Source organism: Ahaetulla prasina, chromosome 3, assembly GCF_028640845.1.
Source record: "Ahaetulla prasina isolate Xishuangbanna chromosome 3, ASM2864084v1, whole genome shotgun sequence".
Lineage (NCBI taxonomy): Eukaryota > Metazoa > Chordata > Lepidosauria > Squamata > Colubridae > Ahaetulla > Ahaetulla prasina.
This window is the reverse complement of record NC_080541.1, coordinates 29,320,781-29,346,421: the sequence shown is the minus strand read 5'-3', so window position 1 is coordinate 29,346,421 and position 25,641 is coordinate 29,320,781. Positions and strand designations below refer to the sequence as shown.

General features: G+C 36.0%; 1 protein-coding gene across 1 annotated transcript in view; it reads left to right on the top strand.

Moving 5' to 3' along the window:
* The first annotated feature begins 6,698 nt into the window (after positions 1–6,698).
* ZFPM2 (zinc finger protein, FOG family member 2) overlaps positions 6,699–25,641 on the top strand; it is a 378,775-nt gene continuing 359,832 nt past the window's right edge. Inside the window, exon 1 of the mRNA XM_058177745.1 lies at positions 6,699–7,156. Coding sequence (XP_058033728.1) covers positions 7,117–7,156 — 40 coding nt within the window. The 5' untranslated portion in view covers positions 6,699–7,116. The remainder of the gene's footprint in view (positions 7,157–25,641) is intronic.

Below are 25,641 nucleotides of genomic sequence, written 5' to 3'. Positions count from 1 at the left end.
TTTGTGAGGGTTAATTGCTTAACCACTCTGTAACAGAAATGTCAGATTCACACATGTGATTGGTTTAGACTGCTGTATGTACCAAGCCATTTTGATTTTATAGTTTATTGCTTCCATGCTAATCAATCTAGATAATTATGATATAACTGAAAAGTTTTGACCTCATGGCCCAGATATTTTCTTCTCTTCAAACTAGATATACCTATCACCACATGAGTAAAGGCAAAAAGTAGTTTGATAGCTGAGCTAGATTGGCTGAACTACTAAATCAAGACGTACCTTACTGATTTTTCATAACTATTGTCTGAGGCTGGCGCCCAGGCTAATGCTACTTGTCCTTTATTATACCTTCTGTTCAAATTTAAAGGAATATTTGAGGGGCTGCCACAAAGGAGGGTCAATCTATTCTCCAAAAGATCTGAAGGCAATGGATGGAAACTAATCAAGGAGAAAACCAACCTAGAAATAAGGAAAAGTTTCCTGATAGTTAGAACAATTAATCAGTGGAACAGCTTTGCCTTCAGAAGTTGTAGGTGCTCCATCATGGAGGTTTTTAAGAAGAGATTGGACAGTCATTTGTCTGAAATGTTATAGGATCCCCTGCTTGAGCAAGAGGTTGTACTAGAAGACCTCCAAAGTCCCTTCCAACTTTCTTATTCTGTTATGTAATTTATTGTTCCTTTTTCCCATTTTCAAATTTAATTGGCTGCCAACCCTAGGTCAGAACTGCTTTCTCTGAACCTTCTACTAAGTGAATCACTGCATCTGTTAAATTCGTAACACGGTTGTTAAGTGAATCTGGGTTTCCCATTGATTTTGCTTGTCAGGAGGTTGCAAAAGGTTATTACATGACCCCAAACTGTCATGAGTCAGTTGTCAAGTGTCTGAATTTTGATCACATGTCCATGGGAATGCTGCAATGGTCATAAGAGTGAAAAACGGACATAAGTCACTTTTTTTAGTGCCATTGTAACTTTGAACGTTCACTAAATGAATTGTTGTATGTCGAGGACTACCTGTAAGCTGCCTCAGTGAATCAATACTCTTGTTTAGTATTACTAGAGGGCCTTTTGTAACTATATCTAGAGGCCAAAAAATAGTTTGTCACTGAAATATGGCAAGTCACCATTCTTTCTATGAGTCTTGAGATATAGTTCAACTAGTTCCAGTCAAATATTTTGTTATTTTCCTTGCTATCACATTTAACAGCAAATCCATTTATATACTGCAATATAGACTTGTTGGTTCCAAATGAAAATAGATTTGTAGTGCACCAGACCAGCACTCCTGTTATGGTTCATTTCATTTTAATTTTACCCTAAGCTAATTATGTACACTACTGACATTTTTTTTTAGCCACAGTGATCCAAATGTAGATATAGTCATACACATCAAGGCCTATATAACTAGTAATACATATATGTGCCCATTTTAGTGGGTTAAGATGAAAAGGTGGACCGATGTTATTGTGAAAAGATAACAATTGTAATTGATAGACTGAATCTTAAGCCTTAGGAAACTGTAAGAAGAAATTACTACCAGGATAGTGAGAGACAGAACTGTTAAGACTATGTAGTCTTAAATAATCACATTTTGATGTTCTGTTTTTATTTGATTTTTTGGGATTAATAATGCTATCCTAAAATCCAGCTTTCTCATTGTATCACATAGAGATTACAATAATTGTTCGAGAACTGATAATGTTAAATTGGTTATGTAACAAAATAGGTTCATGTAGTATGATGTCATTTTTTGAATATGGTGCTGATGCTTCCGAAGAAATGGTTGTTGGACCACCCTTTACAAAAAATTTTTCCCAGGTAGTATACAACTCCATTCAGGAGAAATTTACTACATATAACTCTGACAACAGCTTTTTACTTGGAAGTAACAATCATGGCTATCAATGGCAGGTTGTCAAATCCAAGAAATGCCAGCTACAGTGGTGTGATTCAGCATAAAGAATGTACAAAAAGGACAGGATTTGGATTATGACACTGTGCTATTATGTTTTGGGTCTGTATACAAATACAACAAGACATTCAAGACTCCAATGTCTAGATACCACTCCTACTGACTAGAACTATTCTTGAAGCTAGGTATGGAGCCAGTCAAAAATATTGCCCCAATTTATGAAACAAGAAAAGATCATAATCAAGGCAGTGTTTTCTAATCTCGTCAGTTTTTAAGATGCATGGACTACAGCGCCCAGAATTCCTCAGCCAGCATGTTGCCTAAGGAATTCGGGAAGTTGAAGCCCATATATCTTCAAGTTACTACAGTTGAAAAACACCGATCAATGGTATAGAAGACCACTGAATAGCAAAGGAAGAACTGTGTTTAACCTTTTACAACAAAAGGTAATCTGTCAGATTCAAATTATTCTGAAATAAACTGGGTCCGAAAGAACCCAAATCAAAATGGTGGTAGAAATATAAAGGTTTGGGTGGCGGAGATGAAGATTATGATTATAAATGAGATTTTAAAACTAAATGTAAACATGAATTAATCATATGGGCATGATTGTAGGATCATTATATTAAGTGAAAAGAGATCTTGCTCTTAAAAGTCAGAACCCAATTTTGAACATGTTTAGAAACAAAATATGTTGTTTGCTTATACAGGGCCTAGACAGTTGTAAATTTGAAGCGAACTGGACATTAACATTTTGAATAGACATTTATTATTTATAAGTGCAGGTTTTCAAAAACCCAGTTACTGTATTAGTTGGATTGAAATATACAGAAATCATACAACTGTATACTAAAATGTTTGTAGTTCATGTTAGAATTTCTTTTATATTGATTATAGAGTATTTACCAATGCCATTAATTTTTAACATTGCTACAATACATTGTGTGGATAAAAAGTCTATGAAAGAGAGAAATCCCCAAAGTGAGTAGAACATAATGTATTTTTTCCCAACTGCCTGATAATATTATTTATCTCTTACATGTTCAATTCATGTCTTTAAATATACTGTGAGTCAAGAGGATTGTATCCAATCCATTAATACAAAGTAAAACCCCATTTTCATCCTTGTGCTAATATCAAATAAAATACTTTGATTTTACATGAATTTTTCTATTGTTTGAACTATGAAGTCTCTTAATGTTTGTACAATTGCTAAGAAAACATGCAGCCACAAAGAAAACTATGTTATATTTTGTAATTTTTCTGCTACTGTATACAAAATGTTTTATATTTCTATTACATATAGAATACAATGTTTATTGTATTCCCAAAATAATAACCCATCTTCATTTCTAGCCAGGCAAGTTAAAATAATCACATGTGAAGAGTAGAATATTATCCATTATATTGCACCTGACGTGAGAAAGCTAAGAAAAGATTATGCCATTCTGTAACTTAATTTTGAAAAGATAAATTCAAAAATACCGGAAGTTTGATTTTTTTAATATTATAGCAATGCTATATTTATATTACATACATTCTGGAATAAAAGGAGAAACATTTAACATGTGCCAGAAAATTAACATTCCCTATATAATTTAAACAAATATTTTTGAACTTATTATTTAAAGTAACTTAAACATTTATAAATAATATTAATAATTAATATTAATAATAAATGTACAGTAAATAATAAATTTACTGTACTGTATTAATTTCAGAAAGGCTATCAGCAAAAAGCTGAAATATATTTATTACTATATTTAATATATTTTTTCTGATGAAAGGCAGCGACCATTGGATTGACTCAATGTAATCTTAGTGGCTGCTATTTCTCAGGACTCTAGAATAACCTCTTTTGAGAGATTTGTTCTCTGTTCCTGTCCATCACTGAAAGCTACCATATGCCTTTTAAGCTGTTCTAGGAACCAACTGGGTTTAAAAATGAGTACAAAAAGAAAATTTAAAAAATCTTCAAATACTTGGCACATTGTTTTCTTTTGCTCCCAAAGGAACAATTGAAAAGCTTCAATCCATAAAGAAATACCTGAGACATAAGGTGTAAGACATTCTATTTGGGTAATGTGGTTGTTATAATATGGATTGCCTGCATTAGCAATATCATCAGAGAAGGTGATACGATGTTTAAGACATCTCAATGGCATGGTTATATAATTTCAAATGGACCAGTATGTCATGGTCTGTAAGCAAAGTGCCCAAAAAATGTGTTATAGGGAGTAAACTCAGTGAAGTCTATTTTAATAGCTACCCTAATTTTTCATTTACTTATCTGAACATTTTTTAAATGAAAACTTTAAACTTCAACTATTTGGAAAATCATGTATATATGTATGTTAAGCTAAATTTATAAAAATAGTATGCTTTCACTTATAATTTGTGAGGAAGAAATAAATCCAGTTAGACAGCAGAAAACTGCCCATGTGATTTCAGAATGCATGTATTAAAAATGGATAACCATAAACTTGCTAATGACTCTCAAGTAAAACACATCTTCCAAGGCATAAAAATGGAGTAGTAAATGAATCTGATGAAACACAGAACTGGCTCATGTATATTAACAATTGAACAACAGCTTTTAGACAGACTATGCACAACAAATAATTTTAGTATTTGAAATTTGCATAGTATGAGCTACCAATTGTAGATTCTAGTCTATCTACTGACTAGCTCAGCAATCTAGAATGCTACTATTTTAAATGAAATGAAATAATAAGAGAAACTTTTCATAGCTTACCAGCTAGCCCTAAAGTTCACCTATAGCTCTTCTGTGCCTGTGTGTCACAGAATGGAAAAATCTGGAACCTGGATTTTGTCATAAACCATTTAGAAACCTAAAACTTTTCAGATGCAGAGAAGATGCCATAAACCCTCTTCTAAATCCACCTTTGCACAAAAAGTAAACAAGCAAAGTAATAAATCTTTCTGCCTCCTTTTCTTCTTATGTTTTATCTATACAGTATTGGGATTCTATATTTTCGAACATTTTTAATTGGGGAGTGCACTTAGATTATTTGAGCTCTAAACAAATAGTGAAGTTTATGAGCAAAAGTAAAGATACAAAAATAATAAGAACAAACATCTTGCGACATCTTTGAGTGCATCTTCTAAGGACGATTTCACAAAAGTTATAAAATGTGTCCCTTTGATTTCCATTTGCCTTTTTCTTTGTGATACCATTATTGGTGGACAAATAAGGTTCAAGCCTACAGTGAAGCCCAGGTCTAATAAATACTTAATACTGTAAGATTAGAATTGAATATAAAATATATATTTCTAATTCTACTCAACAATACATACTTGAATTGGTTACTGTATTTTTGCTTTACATCCACCTATGGCATATAGATCGGTTTAGGTGCCTTAATTACACCTTAACCATGATCCCAGAATTACAATGTAATTCCAGAAAAGTAACTTTTCGGCGCAGCTGGGCAACGCAACACTTCTTTTACAAAGTTGTTTCCAAACAGGTTAAGCGATTGCAAGCGCAAGTACAAATTCTTGAGTGGTCCTCTTGATGTAGGTGTGGCTTATTCGCACATTAACATAGTTGGCATACTTAAACATCGAGGGATGCATTTCTGGGTAAATAACGTGAAAACGAGGCTTCAAAAATGATTTTTTTTTTAAAAAAAAAAGCAGTTTTGGCTCTGCACCGTGAATGCCAACGCTGCGTTGGTTCGGAAGCGCATGTTAGTAGCATATATGCTTGTTGGTTGGCTGGTTCCTTTTCTTTTTTAAAAAAACGGTTCTCCCTCTTTCTATTTCTGTATTAACAACAGTTGCACGTGAACGCCAAGCACAGGCTCGGAGGCACTTTTTAATCTCTCTTTCTTCTCTGCCCCCCTCCCCGCCTCTCCCGTCCAATCTATTTCTGGGTAGTTTCCCAGCAGAACTATTTGCAGGCGTGCATTTCTTCGCGGCGCAGAGTTTTATGTGCGTTCTAGTATTGCAATCCTTTTGTGGTTCTGGGGAAGCCCCCGGAGGAAAAAAAAAGGGCGCCCGGACAACGTCTTGCCCCGCCGAGCGGCGGCTGGGGAACGACCTCCCCGCCCCCGTGGGGGGAAAAGCCCCTCTCCCCAAGCTCTCAGCCTGGCGCGCTGGGGAGCAGCCCGTGGCCCCACCGGGGGCTCGCGGGCCAAACTCATCCCCGCCGCCTTCCCTTCGCCAAGCCCCTCCTCCCCTCGCTCGCCCCTTCGCCATTCCTCCCCGCTCCAGCCGCCCGTCTCCCTGGCAGAGTCGCTTCCCCCCCCCCCACCCCACGGCTGCGAGGCGCGCCGGCTGCCACCCCGCCAACTCCCGAGAGCGCCAAGCAAGCGCGCCTCGGACTGGCAGTTCCTGAGCCCCGGCCCGAGGGCTTCCCCGGGGCCAGGCGGTTGCCCCTGCGGGAGACGGGATGCTGCCCTAGATAGGCCCTGTGCTTCGCTCCGCTCCGGCGGGGCGCGCTTCGGAGGTTCCTCTCGCACGCACGACCCCCTCTCTCCAAGGCTGGCGCTGCGCGGGAAGCGCAGCTCGGGGAGAGGCGGCGGCGGCGGCTCCGGGAAAGGCACGGCGGAGCAAGAGGGAGCCCGCGAGGAAAAGAGCTACAAAGCGCGCTCTCTCTCTCTTCCCCCCCCCTTTCCTTCCCCCCCCTCCCCTGTCTTTTTTTTCCTCCTCGGCCTCGGGCTGCTCTCCCTCCCTCCTCCACTTTTTTCTCCTCTTCTCTCCACTCTCAAACTCTCCCCCCTCTACTCTCTCTCTCTCTCTCTCTCTCTTTCCACACACACACACACCACGCGCACACACTCCTTCTCCCCGGTTCTGTCTTTTTTCTCTCTCTCTCTCCCCCCCCCCACCTTACCCACTACACGCGCGCGCGCGCTCTCTCACACCCGCGCGCCCTCCCGAGCCGAGCCGAGCCTTTCCTCGGCTCCTTCTGTTCCTGTCATCTCCCTTTTCCGCTCCTGCCTGGGCACCCGGCGCGCTCTCTCGCTTCCTCGCTCGCCTGCCTCCTTCTGCGCTCTTCCACTTCTCCCCCGTCTCTTTCCCTTTCTACCTCCGCTCTCTTCCCCACCCCACCCTCGCCCCCGCACCCCGTCGCGCACCTACTTACCTTGCACCCCCTTTTCACACCCTCAGTGCACCTGAGCACCCGAAGAGCGGCGGGCGGCGGCAACACGAAAAGCACCGGCGGCGAGCAGTATGTCCCGAAGGAAACAGAGCAAACCCCGGCAGATTAAACGTAAGTTTTTTTCCAAGAGCGGAGAAAAGAAACAGGGGGCTGCGGGGAGGGGAGGGGGCTGTTTCCCCGAGGGTGCTTTTCGAGAGCTTTTCGCTTTGTAAGGCTTGGCTAAAAATAACAAGGAGAAAAGGGGGGAAGGAGAAAAAAAGGAGGAGGAGAAGAAGAAGAAGAAGAAGAAGGCGAGCGGGGAGAGAGAACCGCTGAAGTGCGAGCGCCCCGGGTCGAGTTTGGAAAAGGGGCTGTTTGTCTTTGGAGAGCTGAGCTTGGATCTCTTCCCTCCCTCAGTTTTTTTTTTTTTAAAAATCTTCCTTTTTCTTTAAAGGTCTTTTTGCTTTGAAGGGTTTCCTGGACCGGCTGGGCATTTGGGGAACTTAGCATTCTTAGCATAAAGGAAACTTAGCATAAACTTCGCTCCTAGGAGTGGCTAGCTAGCTAGCTGGCTGGCTGAGCTGGGGAGGGGTAAATGGGTTTTTATGCTCAGAGAACTTTTCTCTTTTCTGACAAGCGTGCGGCTGGAGAGGTCTTGGCCAACAAACAAGTCCCGGGAAACGGAGGAGGCGGGTGGTGGGCGCAAAAAAGAAAAAAAAATCGCCCTGAAAAGCAGCCCAGAGAGCCAGCTGAGCGCGTGCAGAGTGCCACTTCTTCTTGCACCCCCCACCCCTTCCATTCGCAGCGAGTTCCTGCCACCAGGCCAAAGGCACGCGTGGTATTCCTGGGGTATGGGGAGAGCGGGGGGGGGGAGAAGGTGGCACCACGCAGCTGCAGCAACGGCCGGACTTTTTTTGGGGGGGGGAAGGAGGGAGATAGCCCCCTCCTCCCCAAATTGTCCCTTTGCTGGGAGACGGCGCTCCTTTTGCAAACTTCTTCCAGCGAGTTCCCGTCGCTCGCAAGCAAGCGGCGCGCGTGGAGCAGTTTAGCAAGCGGCCCACTCGCTATTTTATTAGGATAGGGGTGGTCCTGGGAGGTGGACTAGGTGAATGGGAGTCACGACCTTTTGGCATCCTTTCCCTTCTCGCTTTCCCCGCCCCAGCCTGGGACAAACTTGGGGAATAGTCCCTTATGATGTCAACTTCCTCAACTTTTCTGAGCGCTGAGATTCCTTTTTGTTTTGTTTTGGGCTTGGTTTCTCTTCAAGTAACCGGAATTAACATTACGAATTGACGAAAATAAAATAAAAAAATCCTAAAGGAAAAAAAAAGTGGGCCAACAATCTTTTGAGTTATCCCAACCTCTCACCCAAAACGCCTTTCAAAGATAGTTGTCACGTGACCTAATCCATTCCTTTCTCGTGCTTTCTGGTTTTAAAAAGCACACAGAATCGGGATTTTTAAAAATTGCCTCGGAATATGAATTAAAGAGATTTGGCGATAAGGATTAAGACTTCTCAAGGGTCAAACTGTCCCGAGAAAAATCTGGATCAATGTCATAAAAAGAATGGTGCTTTTCCATGTAACTTTCTGATACTCCCTTTTTAGCAATCACCACTGCCATAGCTTTAAAATATTTTTGCAACTTTCACTTTGTTAAGGCTCCCTGCTTTTTAGGAATAACTCCTTGCCTTTTAGGAATAACTTCTTGTTATAGCTCCTTGCCTTTTAGGAATTGCCTTTTAGGAATAACTTCTGATCCTCTTTGCTTTATCTTTTGCTAAGGAAAAACTGTTCACTTAAACAGTGTACAGCCAGGAATTTTACAGTGTACAGCCAGAAATTTTACTGACTGGATGAGCTTTCTAACTGCACAATGTGAATGGTGGCTTGGTTGTTAATAAATAATTAACATTAATTGGTCGCATGGTGCAAAGACCATCTCAGTCTATTTTTTTCATACTTTGTTATCTCCCAGTTTAACTGTTAAATGTTTTTTATGCCCACCTTATAATGTCAGATAAAGGCTTTTGTACTAATTGAGGCTATTGAATACTGTGATAGGTCCCAAGCCAGTTTCTGTGCCTCTTTTTCTCCCTATTAAGATATGTTAAATTAAAGGAGCCAAATCCACTGTTTATTATTATTGACACATGTAAATATTTATGTGCATGGTTGTCTAGATGTAACACCCACACTATGGGGCCATTAGGGCTGTGCAGTATACTTTGGCTAGCGTTAGGGTTTAACACTATCGAGAACTTTGAATGCTGTTTTCCAGTACTCAGATTTACTCTCTCTTTAAAGATAACTAGAAAGATTTTCAGAGGAACTCTTACGTTTGGAGAATCTGTAGGGGTTTAGTAGGAGAGTGACCTAAAAAGTCATGGCTGAGACCGGACTCTGCAGATTTTTTCTTCTTCTTCAAGAGTGTTGCCTGCCCACATCTAAACTCTCGCCATAACCATTTTTTGAATATATTTAAATATTTAGCCCATGTGCAATTCTCTAGAACCGTGAGGGAGAACGCACACCATTCCTCCTAGTGAGACAACCCCTAGTGTGACCATCATAGTTGACAGCTAAAATAATAGGAAAGCTACTGGGGAGAGTAAAGCAGTACTTTTAAGTCTAAAATCTCAGTTGGCAAAGAAGTCTTGCTGATAAACCATGCACAATTTAGAAGCTGTATGATGAGGGGTAGAAGGAAGTCAGAAAAACTCCCAAGACAGTCAGTTCAAAGGACAAAAAGGTTGTTGGGCACAATTTTCCCTCTTTTACTTCATACAGTTTTCTGCTATCTAAAATTGTGATTTATGCAGTATTTTAATATTTTGCTTATTCTTTCCCCTTGGGTGCTCTCTGGGCAGTGATAAAAAAGCGACGCTGAAAGAGCACCATTAATTTGCTCTGATGACTGGCCAGATAAGGGTAGATAATGGGAAAGATAAGCGGAAAAGATATACCATCAGAAACCCGATTATTACCATTAAAATTCCAGCCCAGCAATCTGCAGAAGCCTGATAATTCCTTCTCCGTTTCCACCACTTTGGATGATAAGGCAAAAAATAGTCACTCAGGGCTCCTTGATTAGACTGCCTGGATTTCGTGATAATACAGTGATAAATTATGTATTTTGCCCCATGTTTTGTCCAAACATTCAGATTTCTCTCTCTTTTTTTCCAAGTCGATATTTTTTCCTTCCTAAAAAAATATAAAATAAATAAAATAAAAAGCCTTCTCTTGTAAGCTTTTATTGTAATCCTACTTTGATAAAAAGCAGTGATAGGAAAGGTGGTGTTTTGTGTGGGAGACCCCCATATCAATGTTATCAGCCCATCTCACTGCACCAGCTGCTAGCTGTTGTTGTTTTTTTGCCTTATCATCTCCTGCCAATATGCCAATAAATTGTCCAGATTGTTCTCCATTTTGTGGCTGCAATGCAAAATTTATGACAGAAATGATTTTTTTTAGAGCAAGTGCATTTCTTTATATTAGCAGGGATGGCTATGTAGTTTCGTTATTGTTATTTCTTGTTGTAATAGTCTGGGATCTGATATTTTATGAACAGTATTATTCCAGTTTCATTCACACTTAACTGAAGACTGGGGAGGAGAAAATGAGTTGATTATTTAGTCTGATTATTTATTTTGAGAATAAAACATTGCCAAACTAATTGCTTAAAGAAAAGAGAAAGCTTGTAAAACATTGTAATTAAAAATAGGTTATGAAATTTATTTTGAAAAGATTATCAGAAGATATCCAAATTGAACTTTTGATTGTTTTGTAATATTTATAAAAATGTACTGTATTTTTAGGTTAAAATTAGACGGGCAAATTATTTTCAAATTATGCTTAAAGAGAACCTGGAAATTAAGTATATTTCATAAATATTTTTAAAGCTTACCATCTTAGGACAAATATCTTTCTAAAACTTTGTGTTCCAAGCTTTGATAAAAAGTTTCTATTAATATAGAATATTTAATTTTTTTGCCTATCTTTTGAGTTCATCCACTTTCATACTTGCTCATAATGAACTACAAGAAAGCTATTGTGTTAAGAAGTTTTCTCCTAAATACAGTAATAGTTTAAAATCACAATAAACTTAGCTTATTTAACATAAGAGTAGGAAATTACATACTGTAGTCCTTATTAATATTTTTACCCAGGTACCATTTTTCTAGGCATAAAACTATTTCTGTCCATAGAATTTTGCTTGTGTCAAATCCTTTTGCGGAAGAGCTGTATTTTAAAATCAGTTTATATTCTATACTGTCAGTAACATCATTAGTGGATACAGTTAATTCATATGGAAAAAATAGAGTAGAAAATATTTCTTTATTTTGGAAGCTCAAGTATGGCAGGTTACTAACACTACATTTCACCTGCCATTAACTCTCAAAAGTGTTTAAAGCTGAACAATTGATTAGTGTTTATTTAGCAACAATATTATTTTGACTGCAGTGATAACTTGGATTTTATAGCTGCAAAGTTGTGTTGCCTACTGCGTTGCCATTTTGGTTTTACTGTATGTTCTTGCATTCTAGTGGATATGTATGTATGTATGTATGCATGTATGTATGTATGTATTGTATGTATGTATGTATTACATATATAGCTTAGATTAGTGCTATGTACACCATAGCAATAAAATAATATTTTATATTTATAGCTTCTGCAATAGGATATCTCTTTGATCTAATATTATTGAATAATTATAGCAACTTTTCAGAAGGTAACCAGAGTTCAGTTAATGAATATTTTCGGAATATCCAGGTGGATATTGACTAGAAAAAGGCAATATCCACAAATATTTTCTATTTTAAGTCTATTTAAAAAAGTTCCTGAATAGAATGCATCTATTTAGATGCATGTGTTAAAGTTCATTATCCCTATGAACATATTTAAATTTAGAAGTGGAGAACTTTGGAGGATAATCTTCAAGGAGTAAAGCCATTTTAATCAGTTAATTAAGAGTATCCTCTCCTTTACATTAGATTGCATACTATTTAAAGCAACAAAGTTGGAATATTCTCTGTAAGCAAAACAGACCAGTAACAGACCAACATCCCACGTTGCTTGGATATGAACTGTGCATGATTTTGTTTGCCTTGGGGAGCCAAATATTAATTTTGTGAAAGTAAGTAATCTTTTTCACTGTGAATTACATAGAGGAGTTTAGTTTAGGAAATGCATTTTATAAATATGATAAATGTAGTTCGTATAATAATTCATTTACAATTTTCAGTCTGTGTTAATTCATATTACTATTAGAAGTAGTGCCACATGAATAGATTCTTACAGGTCTCAAGGTAATGAAATCAAAATGTTTTATTTGTAGTGCCAATTATTTTACCTTTAAATATGAATTGTAACAATAAACACTGTAGTTAGAATGACAATAATAAAATGTATATGAACTAACACGTTAAAGAACTAACACCTGAACAGTTGATTAGAAAAACATTCTAGCAAAGTATATTACATATAAACCAGTAAAAACGTAGTATAGTACCAGAATGTCCCCCACCTTATGCCCAATGTACTAAATGGAAATTTAAAGGGTTTTTTTTCCACTTTACAAATATGTTCAGATGCAGTGGGTTTTCCAAACTCTGACTTAAGTAACTTTCCCTTTTCATACTAGAAGAAGCTACTGTAATATGTTCTAGAAGGTCATAGAAATCAGTTCTGATATGTACATATATTAACAAATATAAAATAGAAATTTAGAACAATGCTTAAGTTACAATACAACTAGTATAATAGAACCATATAATGCTTTTCCATCAAGAATTAATAAATCTAGCATTTTTTATTAGATAGTAATCATTTGGGGAACTCATGTAAGTTACATGGAGATTTTATTTTTGTCTATAGTTTATTGTGAACTATAATCTGATTTGTATGAGAAACTAGCTATGTCTTTCTGGAGAGTTGGCAATGCATTTTAAGCCAATAATTAAGCACAATAATTTCCTTCCTTCCTTCCTTCCTTCCTTCCTTCCTTCCTTCCTTCCTTCCTTCCTTCCTTCCTTCCTTCCTTCCTTCCTTCCTCAGAAAAAGAGTGAATTGGAGCATATAGATCTATTTTAAAGTTAAAATGTATTTTTCCTTCCAAGGAAAGTTGCAATTAAATGAAGGTGTTTGAATGTGAAGGTGCTATGCATGGAACAGAGACACGTTCTCTTTAAGGGTATTAGCATAAATCTGGCACATTTGTTTATTATGTTTCAAAATCAGTCACTGGTATCTCTGCCACAGGTAACAATTGACTTTTCAGGCTTCAAGTTAATAGCCTTGTCTCTTGCTTGTAAGGATCAATATTAGTATTAATTAATCACCATTATCAATCCTAGGATCTGGTTCTATTTGTTGTTACATCAGCAAATATCAATATAGAAAGTAGACTCTCTGATCGTCATGGCAACTTCATCTCTTGGGTCAAAGAAAGTTTATCTTATCTGTTCATGGAGAGTGGCAAACTGTTTAGGGATCTAGTTTGAACTCTAAGAACATTGATTTAGTTTTTGTTTGTGAATTGATGCTGAATTTCAATCACAAGGGATAGGAAAGATTTAAATATTAACGCCTAGAGGTATGTCCAAGAAGGTGTTATGCTATTACTGTCAGATTGTCTTTCTGAGATGACACAAAGAGAGGGAATGAGAGGTGTGTCATTTGGATTATTTCAAGCTCAGTAATTTGTACATTTAGCAAACATGTCTAGAATGAAAGTGAGTTAATTTTCTTGCTTGTATAGGATAATATATTTTATCTTCAAAGGCCTGAGAGATTGGTATTGGTTGTGAAGCAAAGATCAGTACAGGCTGCTTTTGTTCAATGGAATGATGCATTTCACTGCTTGGTAGAAGTCCTTTATTTTTTTTAAAAAAGAAAATAACTACATTATTTCTGCTTACATCTCTCTAATAATGACTCCCAAGGAAGAACCAGAGGCAATCTAAATAATTTGTTAGATGCATCTTTGGAAATTGCTGAACTGATAAATATGATTTCCTGAGCCTGTAAAATGAAGTATGAATTCCAGTTTGCTACTATTCACCATAATAAAATATTGATGTATAGCTCTGTTGAAAATCTCTCAAGAGTATTTGGTTCTGTGCCACTCTTTCTTGAAATATTGACATACAAACACATCACTTTGTTGAAATTCACAACTCCACATAGAGGAAATTCAAAACCTCATCCAATGTTAATACGGACAATATTTTCAAACACATAATTGGGAATAATTGCCATGCTCAACTAGTAGTATGGCCCGATATTTATAATATTTAAAAAAAAACACTACAACATATTTTATTATGGCTATTGGTGTATCAATAATATAATTAAGAAACTTTAATTCTAGATTATAATTGAGTAATACAGTTTACCTATTTACCTATCATCATTAATGCATAATAAAGCATTTCAACTCCAAATCCATACTTTTAGGGACTACTGTATGTATATTAAATAAAATATCCATGTAAGCATGCAATGCTCAAAATATTTTTAGTGCCAAATGTCTCTGATCTTGGAATTGACATCTCTTTATTGATTACTTGGTGTGATCAAATGTCCTCAAAAGCTATTGCCATTGTGATATGATAATAGATCTGTATGGCTGTCACTAATGTTTTTTCACTTTACAGTGATTAAGTCATGTTAAAAAGAAACATATGATATGCAATCTAAGCTTTGAATAATTTGTATGAAATTCTTGCAGATCTGATTTTTAAAAATCAGCCAATGAAATGTTTTATGTTAAGAAATATAAAATTAACAAAAATAACTCCGTTTTTCCAAGATCTTTATTACCATGCTTAGTGAGAAATGAAGAACATACATTGTTTTAGTTCTAAACATTTTCTTCTCTGAACCAGTTGGGAAGTACAAAGCAGTTGCTACGGTTCTTCAAAATTAAGCAAATATACCATTTGCTACTAATTTTCTTTTCCTTCTACTTGCAGTATACAGAATATTTCTGAGATAATATGTTTTTCTAAGGGTCAGAAAGATAGAATTTTAATGATAATTGACTTCGGAAAAATGCTTAAGTATAAACTTTGGAAATCATTGTGAAAAAGTTGTGCTGTCACAATTGGGGGTTGCTGGAATACCATATAGTTTTCATTGTTCAGACTTGGCATAATGGAGTCCACTAAGGAGAAGAAACATGTTGGGCTGAAGATACTTAGAAGTAGGGAGGACAACAAAGACTGTGTGCTTATTAATTGACTAGTGCAATCAAAGTACTGGATTTTTAAAAATCTTCTTTGTATCCATTGATTGGTTGTAAGATATTCAGAATTGAACAAGTGTTTGGTAGTAAGCAACATGGACTTTTAAAAAATGTTGATATCTGGAGTAAATTCATTGATAAGAATGGTATTCTGAGTTTTTGGAGGCTGTGACATTGGTTCTTCTAAGCTGATATTTGCATTTTATATAGAAGAAAGGAAAAAGATGATATAAATATTCTATTGAACTGAATTCCTTATTATTTCTTATTCTTATAGCTTCCCTCTGCAACTACTATTTCAAAATAATTTGTCATATTTTTTCTTCCTAACTAAAGTTTTGTGTTCTGAATGTCGCATTCACTCTTTTTGAAATACATTGTTTAGTGACTTTTATATATCTGATATTATTAGTATTGCTTGCTTTTCTTATGTTTTTTGTTTATAAAAATAAATTAATTCTAATCAAGATGTAGTTATATAAATTCAATGTACATACTACTTTTGACAAGAAATTCTATTTCTAAAACATATAAAAGGGGTATTATAAATAATAGTTTTTGAAGTACCATTATCATATACAAATAGTTTTCACTGTTATATTTTGCTTCAGTGTGGCTATCTCTGGTTTTACTGTATTACTATTGCATATAATGTCTGCAATACTTTTTAAAAACTGTCTTAGAACCATCAACTCAATTAAAGGATTTAATTCTGGAAAGTTTAAAAAGATTTTTTTTTACACAATGTGCACTTTACCTAAAATGGATCCATAATGTTGGAAAGATTTTTACGTGTGAAGCTATTTATGTTTTAAGCAGTTACTTTTTACTTACATTATGATTTTTTCATAATTTTTTTTTTTTGCTTTTATCATGGGTAGAAAAACATTCAGGCACTTCAAATTAAAAACAGTAATTCTGGTTATTTAAAAATATAATCCTGAACAAAATACCTGTACGCATGATTATTCAAATGTAAGGGTAATGGAGAAAAATTGAATTATAACTTGACAGTTAAGTCCTATGAATCCTTAGTAGTCTGCTCCATTGTCCCCCAGTTCCTATGCCTAGTATGTGATTGTGCCGTAATTGATTTTAAACTAGGAATATAACTTCCTATTTTATAAAGAGAAAACATTAAGGCACATTCCTATATCCATTTTGGGAAATATAAGGAAGTCAGTGTGACTTATTAATGACATTTATAGTTTTATGCTGCTGATTATAGTTGAATCAAAAATGAAACTCTCATGTTAACTATTTGTTCCATTCCATATATAATATATACATGAACAAGAATTAATAATGAGAATGTGTTACATAACTCTGATTTTAAATATACTCACCAACCTTTAAAACCTATTTCTCTATTTTATATGGACAGTGCGTAGATCACCATGCATAATGAATTAGAGGCTTCCTTTGAATTGTGACTTGAAAAGTAGTCATGAGAGTTCAATTCAAATTTGAATGCTTTATTTATAATTTAGTGTAGTTTAGACTAATTTAGTATCATTTGAAAGAGAGAGAGTTTCTAAAATATAATGTCTAAGTCCTTAAATAGTGGGCATCACAGACAAACAAATGCATATTTTGCCATCAAGTTCTTTTAAGCTTTTGAAGCCAGGCCTACAACTGGGTCAGATGATAAGATGAGCATAACAGCTAAAACGAAGAGCACCTCTGATAAAAACTGATTGATTGATGTCTGGCTTCCTCACCATTGCAAGCAGTTGACAGTTAGTTTGGGATCAGATGATTTGGCTTTTGCGATAGATGAAGGGGTCTGTTAGGTAAGTCTGAAGGACATATAGGACATTTCTGTGTTAGTCAGAAAATACTGGATTCCCACAAGGTGGGGCACTGGGTTGCATATTTTTTAGCTTATGTCTTAACTTTCATGTTCAGTTAAATGTGCTACAAGCCTAAAATTAATATCCATTCTAAAATTAAGACAAATGAGATATTGTAAGATCAATATTTATGAAGATTGATCAAGATAAATTCAAATGTATGCCAGAAGAGTGGTGTTTTAGGAAGAACACAGCTTTGGACAGAGTCATTGGTGAACAGCTAAGCAGTTATATAGGAGAAAATTATTTCATGCAAATAATATTTGCCTATTAATGTTACAAATATACAGTAAGTACTTAAATGGATATTATCTCAGAGGGACCACTTACTATAATAACATTAACAGAGATTACATTTAAGTTGACAGTTTTCTTTCAAACACATGGACATTTAATATTTAGGGACAGCAAATAGACAACTGAAAGATTATGCTGTTCATCAAACAAGGCTTTCAAATCAAACCACATTTTTTTTGGCAGAACTGCTTTAGAATTGGAATGCAGAACAGCTTGAATTTGAATTTAGATTTTGGACAGTTTTGTGTTCGTTGGAAATACATTATGATGTATCTCTTTACTCTGAGATTTAGGGGTCAGATCTCTAAAGAACAGTTATATTCTAATCTGTTAGTTTAATATCAGTAGTTGATTTTTTTAAAGGATTTGTATAGCTGATTGTACTGAATATAATCAGAAACAGCTGTAGTTATTTTGTCTGTTGCTAATAATTGTAAGCCATATAGGTGAAATGTGGCCATTTCAAATATGATTTGCTGTACGTACCTCATAGTGCGTGAATTACAAGACACACTGTTTTCACATAAGAATCTAGGAAAAGTATACTTATAAATTACTTCTCTTTTCTAATGATATGTTCCTTGACATCATTAAAAATTAAAAATCAGTTCAGAATACAAGAGGGCTTTAAGTAAGATCTCTTTTTTTAAAATAAAGGGTTTTTTTTTAAACCAAGAAAGATGTTGGTTCATTATTACTAATAGTGTGAATAATCAATTTAGCATTTCCATGTCTATCTTTGTAAAACTTGGTTATACTTTTATTATAACACTAAAATTGCCAGGAGCAATTCACACATTTTTGGAAAGTTAATAATATGTGACAAAGGTTGCATTTTTATTTAACACATTATACACTTCAGTTTACAATTCACAAACAGTGCAATTTTTATGTAACTCTGCTAAAATGTCTCATGAGATTTATTCCCAGGTGTATGGGATTACAGGCTAAAGTCATTTTTAAAGTGCTCCCCTTACAATTAGTGCTTGTGTAATAATTGTATATGATTCTTTTATAATTACCTATTCATTACATTTTTTCATCTCCTCTTTGCTAAACTTATAAAAAATATGTAGCCAAGTAGTTTGATGTCTTACTTGATTTGCTTTGGAGTGTTCTACCTTTTATTAAGTAATTGAGATCCAGCTAATTATACCCAGAAGAAAATAAGGACTAATTAATCAAAGAAAGAAAAAAATAATATTAATTTAGTCAAAATGATCAAGACCAGCTATGTTACAAATATATAAATGGAAAGTAACAATCAGCTGCTTAAATTAACTAGACTGTGTAATTTTATGATTAGTCCTGCAGTGTAGAGAATTTCATTCTAGTGCGACTTGAGGATATTTTGATGGAAATGGTCCTGAAATTCTCTTTATTATTCTTTGACTGTTACCTCAGAAAATATTGCTGGTAAAGAAAAAGGAATATTGAACTTAGGTTTGAAAAACATATTTAAAGTTACATTTGCCACATGTATAGTATCCATATACAATTCTTGTTTTGTTTGGAAAATGTTGTTTTTCCAGTTGTAACCAGTTATGACTTGATTGTTTCTAGAAGTTATAAGGTCAAAAAAAGGAGGGAAAAAAAGGCTATATTAAGTATGGCTCCCAACTTTTTCTCTTTAATAAAAGTGTTTTATATGCTATTGGTTTAATTTTGCATCAGCATATTGAAACTTTTTTTTGTGGTGTGTTCTTAAGCAAATTTATTCAGTTAATTTTTTGTTAAGCCCACTAAGATAGACGTCGTGGCAAATAATTAAAATTTCACCTTTCTTTCTTTTATTTGGCTAACATTAATTTATTATCACCACATTTTAATGTGAAAAAATAACAATGTTTTGTCTAGAAAATTAAATTTTCCACAAAAAATTGTTAGGGTCATAAAGCATATATGCATTTATTTTAAAACTTAGCTGTATCCTGGAGGCTGCTAGAATACTTTCTAATCTCTTTTGCTCTAGAATTAATTACTTACAGCTTTTTTCACTATGGAATTTTTTAAAAAATGTTTTAAAAAAATCAAATTGAAAGTTTTAAGTACTGTAACTCATACAAGGCAGTTTTTTAAAGTAAGCTGTTTTGAATCTCCTATCCAGTCCCAATGGATACAAAACTCTTCTACATTTAAAATATCCACATTTAATTCTATGGCATAGTTGTATTAAAATATACACCTTCCATTATGGTAACTAATAATAAAGTATCAATGCATCAGAAGGCCAAGTGATATGATTATTTCTTAGCCTATCAATCCTTCCATGATGATGTCTACCAATCCAGCTTGCTTTTGTCTTGTTTCAAGTTAGGGGGCACTTCCAAACAAAGCAGTGGACAATTGAGCAAGGAGTCTGGTGAGGGTCAGACAGATGCTTTAGGTATATTGGCATCATATTGTAGCCTGAGATACTTACCATAAGTTTAAGTAACATAAGTTATTCACTTAGTGCTAGATTATAATACCACTTAGTGCTAGATTATAATACCAGAATAAATTAAAAAGAAACAGAATGGGAAAAATGCTATTAATAAAATATTTTCATGGGAAGTGGGAATCACTGCTACTCTAGAACATCAGTTCAGAAATAGATTTGATGATAATGCTTTAATTGCTGGGGGCGATTGTTTCACATTATTAAATGTAAGTCGTGCATATCAACCTTGCAGAACTCCACTTACTTTACAGCTGATGTGAAGTACTTCTACACACTCTTTGTCAACTATTGAATAAAGGATTATGCAGATAGTTCTCAGTTTAAGAACAAGTTTCATTTCCAAGATCTGTCCTTAAGTAAATTTGTATGTAAGCCGGAACATACATATGTACATACATACATACATACATACATACGTATCAATATTCAGCTAACAAACCTCCGACAAGTTTGCTTTTTTTCCTAAAATATCTATGGAAATATTTCATTGAAGATTAGAAAATCTTATCTTGAGATCATAAATAAATGCATATGACTTTCTGCAGAGTTGATGCTGCAGTTCCTACACCTGTTTTTCCGACTAAAGGTATGGATTTTTGTTTGTTCATATTTCAGTGTCAGACTAATTTAGACCCTGTTTTTCAAAAATAGGTTTATCTGTCCTTGTTGGCTGATGCAAATTTTATATTCTGACCTGGTTGCTATTCCAGAAACCTTATATTTCATACACATCAAATGTTTTAAAATCTGATGATGATTAAAATCTTGTCATTTAAAAAAACCCCAAACAGATTTTTCTTTTTTAAAAATAGCCTGAAAAGTGAATGTATTATTGCAATATTGTTATTTCCAGTTTATTAGGAAATTTATATCTTTAAATTATTTCCAGTATTATCTTGCTGATATTGTTTTAGAATGTATATTGCTATTAAAAGCAATAGTAATGGAAAAAAGAAATGTACATGAAATTCATTAAAGTATATCTACATTTTTTAAAGCCATAAAAATCTTTTTGCTGGTAGGAGTGAAATAAAACATGAGTGTAAGCGAAGCCTATTGATTTCCAATAAATTAACTTTTAAAAGAGGTAGTCATGAAGATGTGATAGGATTGGCACAAGGATCAAAAATATAACAGAGCAAATTATGATGCCTTCTTTCAGTTTCTCAGTCAGTGAAATTTGGAGTTAAAAAAAATATATGTGCTGTTTACCCAATGAATCACATTTCAATTTTGGGGAAAGGGATTGTGAAGTGGTCCCAGAATCATATTATGACAAAGCTATAAAGATCCTGATGAAAACAGAAGACCTGCCATAGCTAATGTTCTCAGTCTAAGAGGGGAAGAGAAATAACATTACCAGATCATGCAGTAATGAAAAATTATAGACATGTTTCTAGTGTTCTTGGAAATATAACTAATATCCATCAATTAGTTACATGCTGATCCCTCACATGGGAACAAGAAGTCAAAGGAGAAGGACACATCTTCAGCCCTTACCTTTGTATCAATGCATAACTTGCTACTCTATGGCATAGCACTTCATCGGTTCATTCTCAATGACATTGTCATGAATGGCACCACTAATTTCAGAACTAAGGCAGCACTCCAAGCAGATGGCTGACTACTGGTCTCAATCATTATTCTGAAAACGTAACACACTGTTGAGATGGGCAACCATACAAAATGAATGAATGAATGTACAAGAAGAAAGTAGTACGTAGGGCAAAATCAGGGGCGAAATGTTCCCTGATCGGACTGGATCGCACAATTAGGTAGTGATCATGGCTGGTGGTTTGGCGATCTGATAGTGATGGTGGAGCAAAGCTCCACCCACCCATCCGGGTGTCATTACTTCCTGGTAATGAAGTAATGTGCTTTTTACCCTCTGCCCTTACCCTTTACCCGCAGAAGGTTTTGCGCATGCGCAGAAGGTCTGCGTGCATGGCGTGTACACTTCTGAACCCATAAGGGAAGTAAGTAGATTTCACTCCTGGGCAAAATCCTCATAAATTGCAACCTGCATAAAACATTCCTAGGAAAAAGTGCTCAAGACTATTCTGAGAGAAGATAACTTTTTCTGTGCAGTAAACAGAGTGAAGTGTCAAGTTATATAAGAAAGAGAGCTAAAGAAACATTGACAGCAGAACGTTCACATAGCTCATTGTAAGACATGTTTTAAGAAGCCAAAAATGAGGAAGAACACTTGTAAATGCTTGTCCTAAAAAATATGCTATCAAACAAAATAAGATGAAAATTTCTGGAGCCTGTAGTTACATAGTTACCACAAAGTAAGTACCATGTAGCCATAGCAATTAACAGTTACCAGCAAATCATGAGCCATTCATTCTGTCTATATTACCAACTCCAGATTGTATACTCCACTAAAATACAGGAGGAATCATAGCTAAGTCAAATAATGTATCACATGCAGACAATGTAGCTTCAAATTCTGAGCATCATTTATATATTGTAATTGTATGCTAGGAAAAATAGGAACATCTTACAAATTCTATACAATGTACTCTCGATGGCTCAGTATCTCAAGGCCCTCAGTAACTTCCAAACTCAGTAGCATGGCCATCTTGCCTGGCTCATTGTACCAGTATCCTTGTTACCCCTCCACCTTTCACCCAGTGGTGGGTTTCAAATTTTTTTACTACCAGTTCTGTGGGTGTGGCTTGATGGGTGTGGTATGGCTTGGTGGGTGTGGCTTGGTGGGCGTGGTAGGGGAAGGATACTGTAAATCTACATTCCCACCCCACTCCAGGGGAAGGATACTATAAAATCTCCATTCCCTCCCCAATCCCTGCAAAATCCTCATTTCCTCCCAGTCAGCTTGGATTTGGGAGGCAGAGAATAGATGAGGGCAGGGGCAGGCAGAATTTTTACTACCGGTTCTCCGAACTACTCAAAATTTCCACTACTGGTTCTCCAGAACTGGTCAGAACCTGTTGAAACCCACCTCTGCTTTCACCCCACCTTCTTATCTCTTTTTTCATTTATCCCATTGGCATTACCATATATTTTGGAAGTAACGTTCTTTTTTTATTGTGCTTTTCCAAAAGGCAAGTGGACTTTCTTGGTTTCTGGACTTTCGAGTCCAGTCCACCTTGAATTCACTTTATGTTTCTATGCAATGCCAGCTACTTGGTTGTGCTGTTTCATGTATGCCTGTTCCTGTTACTATATGTTGGACTGTCTCTGAGGCCCCTCTACAGTTTGCGTCTTCGTTACTGTTTAGTCAGGTCCTGCTTCTCTGATTTTGATTCTTAGCACTTGTTCCTATGCTGCTCTGATGTATATGTGTATTGTGTGTGTGCGTGCATGCAGGTGATGAACTGCAATGCAGTAATCATTCTTTGTAGTAAATAGGCATTTTATTACTGGCTGTACTCATCATGGCAACCATTTCGTAAAATAACCATATAATACTTTCAAAATTCCAAGCATCTTCTTGGTTCCAAAAGGTCATATTATACAAATGGGGCACAGGGGAAATGTTTGAAATAGTCTCAGTGGTTACGCATAGTAGCATAATATTCTCCCATCCCTTCTGATTTCTATAGTGTTCGTTCTTTGAAGCTCCAGTTCAAACACGGAGTAGGCTAAAGGTGCCATTGCTGTTTGTGTTGTGGTCCCCAACCGTGATGCTATTTGCCTAGAGGGGCAAGAAGTGTTAATGATGTACTTAAGTGTGGTTAGAAATGTTTTGAATAAAAATCTTTGTGTATAAAGTGCTCTTTCTTGTTTTTCCCTTGTTAACAGAGTGTTTCTTTGTAAGCTTGCAATATGCACAATCAGAAATGTAATTTGATCCTGCCTGCTGACAGTAGAGTTTTCTGTGCGAGGTTTACTTGGCAATAGCAATCATATTTCTCGTTTCAGGACTTGGTGGAAATAATATTATAGATGGACAGTAATGGTTAATTAAAGAGATAATGGGGGCCCACTTCAATGTGCATTGAGTTAACTCAGTCCCCCCCCACCCCCAGCCTGGCTTTGATATGAAATATATACCTTGGGAATGTATATATTCAATTAAATATTTTACTTCCTAACTAAGTAGGTTAATACCCACGTACAGAACTGGGGTAGGTAGAAGTTACTTATGTACTCTTTGTGCTTTTGTATCACACCACCAACACCAAATTCACATAGGATTGACCAGAGAAAATAGGATTTAATTTCTTTAAACCTCACCAATCAAGGACTGCTGTTGGTATAACAATTCGTTTCCTTTTTTTAACCCCTCATTCTTATAAGATACCTTCCAGTATTTTCCCTTAGCTTAGTGCCATTTACAGTAGTGGCCAAGAATTGTGGAAACCTTTTGGGAAAAGTATATTTTCTAAAACTAGCTAATAACACCACTTTTTTTGCACTAAGTACAATAAAATTATATATCAATGGAAAGATAATTTAATCAAGAATGTAATGCAATAACTTTTATGAAGGATTTGCTATTAGAATAGCAGTTACACTATAAAGAAGAAAAGTGAAACATGTACAAAAATGAGATATGCAAAAATTATCACCATAGAAAAAACAAGATGTACAAAAATTATGTCAATTAATACTTAGTTGGGTAACCTTTAGCATGAATTACGGCCTTACAATGTTTTCCCATGGAGTAAACCATTTTTTTTAGTTCTGCAGCTGTTATACTATGAAACTAAGATTGAATTATTGCTTCTATTAACTGGGTTTTATTGCTGGCTGACTAACAAGTTTCTTTAGTTGGCTCCATAGATTTTCAATTGGGTTAAGGTCTGGGCTATTCCCAGGCCATTCTAGCAGTGGAATATGATTATCTTGAAACTCCCCCCCAAAAAAGTGGTGTTATTAGCCATCAAACCTCAAAAATACACTTTTCTTGAAAGGTTTCCACAATTTTGGCCACTACTGTAGAAGGCTGCCTAGAATATAGCTTCTAGTAGAATTGTTTTGAGAGATTCTATGATCAAACATACATTCTTCTCAAATAGACACCACAACACTTTCGTAGCCAAACTGACCTATTAAGTAGCTGCGCAGATTTTTTTTTCAGGAATTCCCTTTTATTTTGCTATAAGAGGAGAATGAATATTTCTCCTGTGCGTTGCTTGGAGAGTCCAAGCATGTGTTCAATTCTGTCTGATTGGCCAGAGACTGAGTTGTAAAATCTTTGGTCACGCTTCTTCCTTCCGGCCGAGCCTCAGTTTTTTCAACTCAGTCAGAGTAGAGAGACACAAACCGAGTTGATCCTTCCAAATTTGATTAAATAAAAGAAAGAAGTAGAATTAAAAGAATTACAAGGATTTGCAGTGGGGAATTGTCTTTTCGCGCCGAGATTGGTGTCACGACTGCTGCCATTATCACATGGTTGGCAAGCAACGTGTTGGGAGTGGAGCCGGAGGAGCCCTGGCACTGTATAACCATCTGGAGACCAAGGATTCGGTCAGCAGCGAGGGAATCGGCCAGAGAGCGTGCAAATAAACTGCGTTGCCGGTTTTAGCACTAATATCACATTGCAGGCATTTGTGACCATGTTGCCGATCTCGCGCCCTTTTGCCTCTGCCGCTTCTGCTGTGCAGGTTTTTTGTTTTTTTTTGGCTCTTACAAAATTGTGTTGCCGATTTGGTGCCCAATTGAGGCTTGGATTTGCAGTGAGTACCTGGATTTATTATTTGTGAGTCAGCTTTGCCATTTTGAAATCCAACACCTCAGTAATTGTGATCCAATTCTTCTGGGCCCAGTTTGTCTCACTGCAGATAAGATTAGCAGTTGCAACA